Source organism: Cajanus cajan, chromosome 6 (assembly GCF_000230855.2).
Source record: "Cajanus cajan strain Asha chromosome 6, NIPB_CcT2T_4, whole genome shotgun sequence".
NCBI classification, from domain to species: domain Eukaryota; kingdom Viridiplantae; phylum Streptophyta; class Magnoliopsida; order Fabales; family Fabaceae; genus Cajanus; species Cajanus cajan.
The window spans coordinates 46,974,825-46,976,086 of NC_138522.1; the positions used below are offsets into that span (position 1 = coordinate 46,974,825).

General features: G+C 32.6%; 1 protein-coding gene across 1 annotated transcript; it reads right to left on the minus strand.

Moving 5' to 3' along the window:
- Window positions 1-228: 228 nt before the first annotated feature.
- On the minus strand, window positions 229-858 carry LOC109815641 (uncharacterized). Its single transcript, XM_020380403.3, has one exon. It carries the CDS (start codon window positions 707-709, stop codon window positions 563-565), a length of 147 nt encoding a protein of 48 aa, XP_020235992.1. The 5' UTR covers window positions 710-858; the 3' UTR covers window positions 229-562.
- Between the last annotated feature and the right edge of the window lie 404 nt (window positions 859-1,262).

Below are 1,262 nucleotides of genomic sequence, written 5' to 3' on the forward strand. Positions count from 1 at the left end.
TTATTTCTTGAAAGTGTTTATAGAGAAATTTATCCAAAATGTCCTAAATTGATTGTTGGTTCAGAAAAGAAAAGAAAAAAATTCTTTAAGGCTCTCATATGCAGACCTGGCATAAAAATGAAGAAAAACTAAGAAAATCACCGTTCTATTAGTAACTATGGATGAATCTAAATAGCCAATTTAACTGATACAACTCTACGATCACCTTATCAAATAAGAACAGAGACGTGAACCAATCATTTGTGTTAGCATTCAAACTCATCTACAATCCCTAAACAAAGTATGGTACAAAGCAATCAAGAAGCTACAGCAAACAACCTCTCAGTTCCTGAATTCAATGAAATCCAATCTCACACAGCAAACACATCCTCTCCCTCTAACCCTAAAGCAGAAGCCAGGACCACCCACTCCACTCCAGCTCAAAACACACAAGCTAGACTTAAAAAGGAGATTTTGACACATACCCAGTAAATCTGATGAAGGCTAGTTTCAAGGGCAATAAAAAATAACAAAACTTGATGCATAGCCAGTACCCATATTGGAAAAAAGATACATGATTGGATCAACCCACATGAAAAGGGCCAATTTCGCCAGAGCGGAGAGAAGAGGCAAATTCGTCAGCAACGGTCAAACAAGAAGAAATCCAGCCACTGAGAGCCATCCACGCCATCTTTGCGATCCAAAGTGCAGCTTCGAGTGCCATTGCCATGATGGGGTGTGTTTGGTTTCCACTTTCAAGGAAGAGCCATTGGGGTTCTGCGTTCTGGTAACCACACTCTTGGGTAGGTCTGATTATTGCCTATTTATGTCCCATGTGCTTCTATTCATCTCAACAAACTTGCAAATTAACTAAATTTTCCTGTTCTGGACGATACTCATCTTAATTGCCTACAACCAAATAAATTTGTTATTGTGTTGTTGATAATGATAAAAAAAAAAAGAGTGATTTTTATTTATTTATTTATTTTTGGGCATAAAGGAGTGATTTTATCTTATAATAAATAATTTATATTATGATATATTGTTGTTTTTGATTATTATTATTTTAAAATTATTAAAATTAAAAATGAAAATGATAAATCGAAAAATGTAAGCAGTTAAAAGTATATAAAAATGAAAAATGATTAATCGAAAATGTAAGCAATTAAAAGTACATAAAAATAAAAGTGATAAAATGATAGCGGTTTGAGATAGTTAAGAAAGAATTTTCTTTAATAGTTATTAAATCAAATTACATTTGAAATTAAAATTAAAAACTGCAT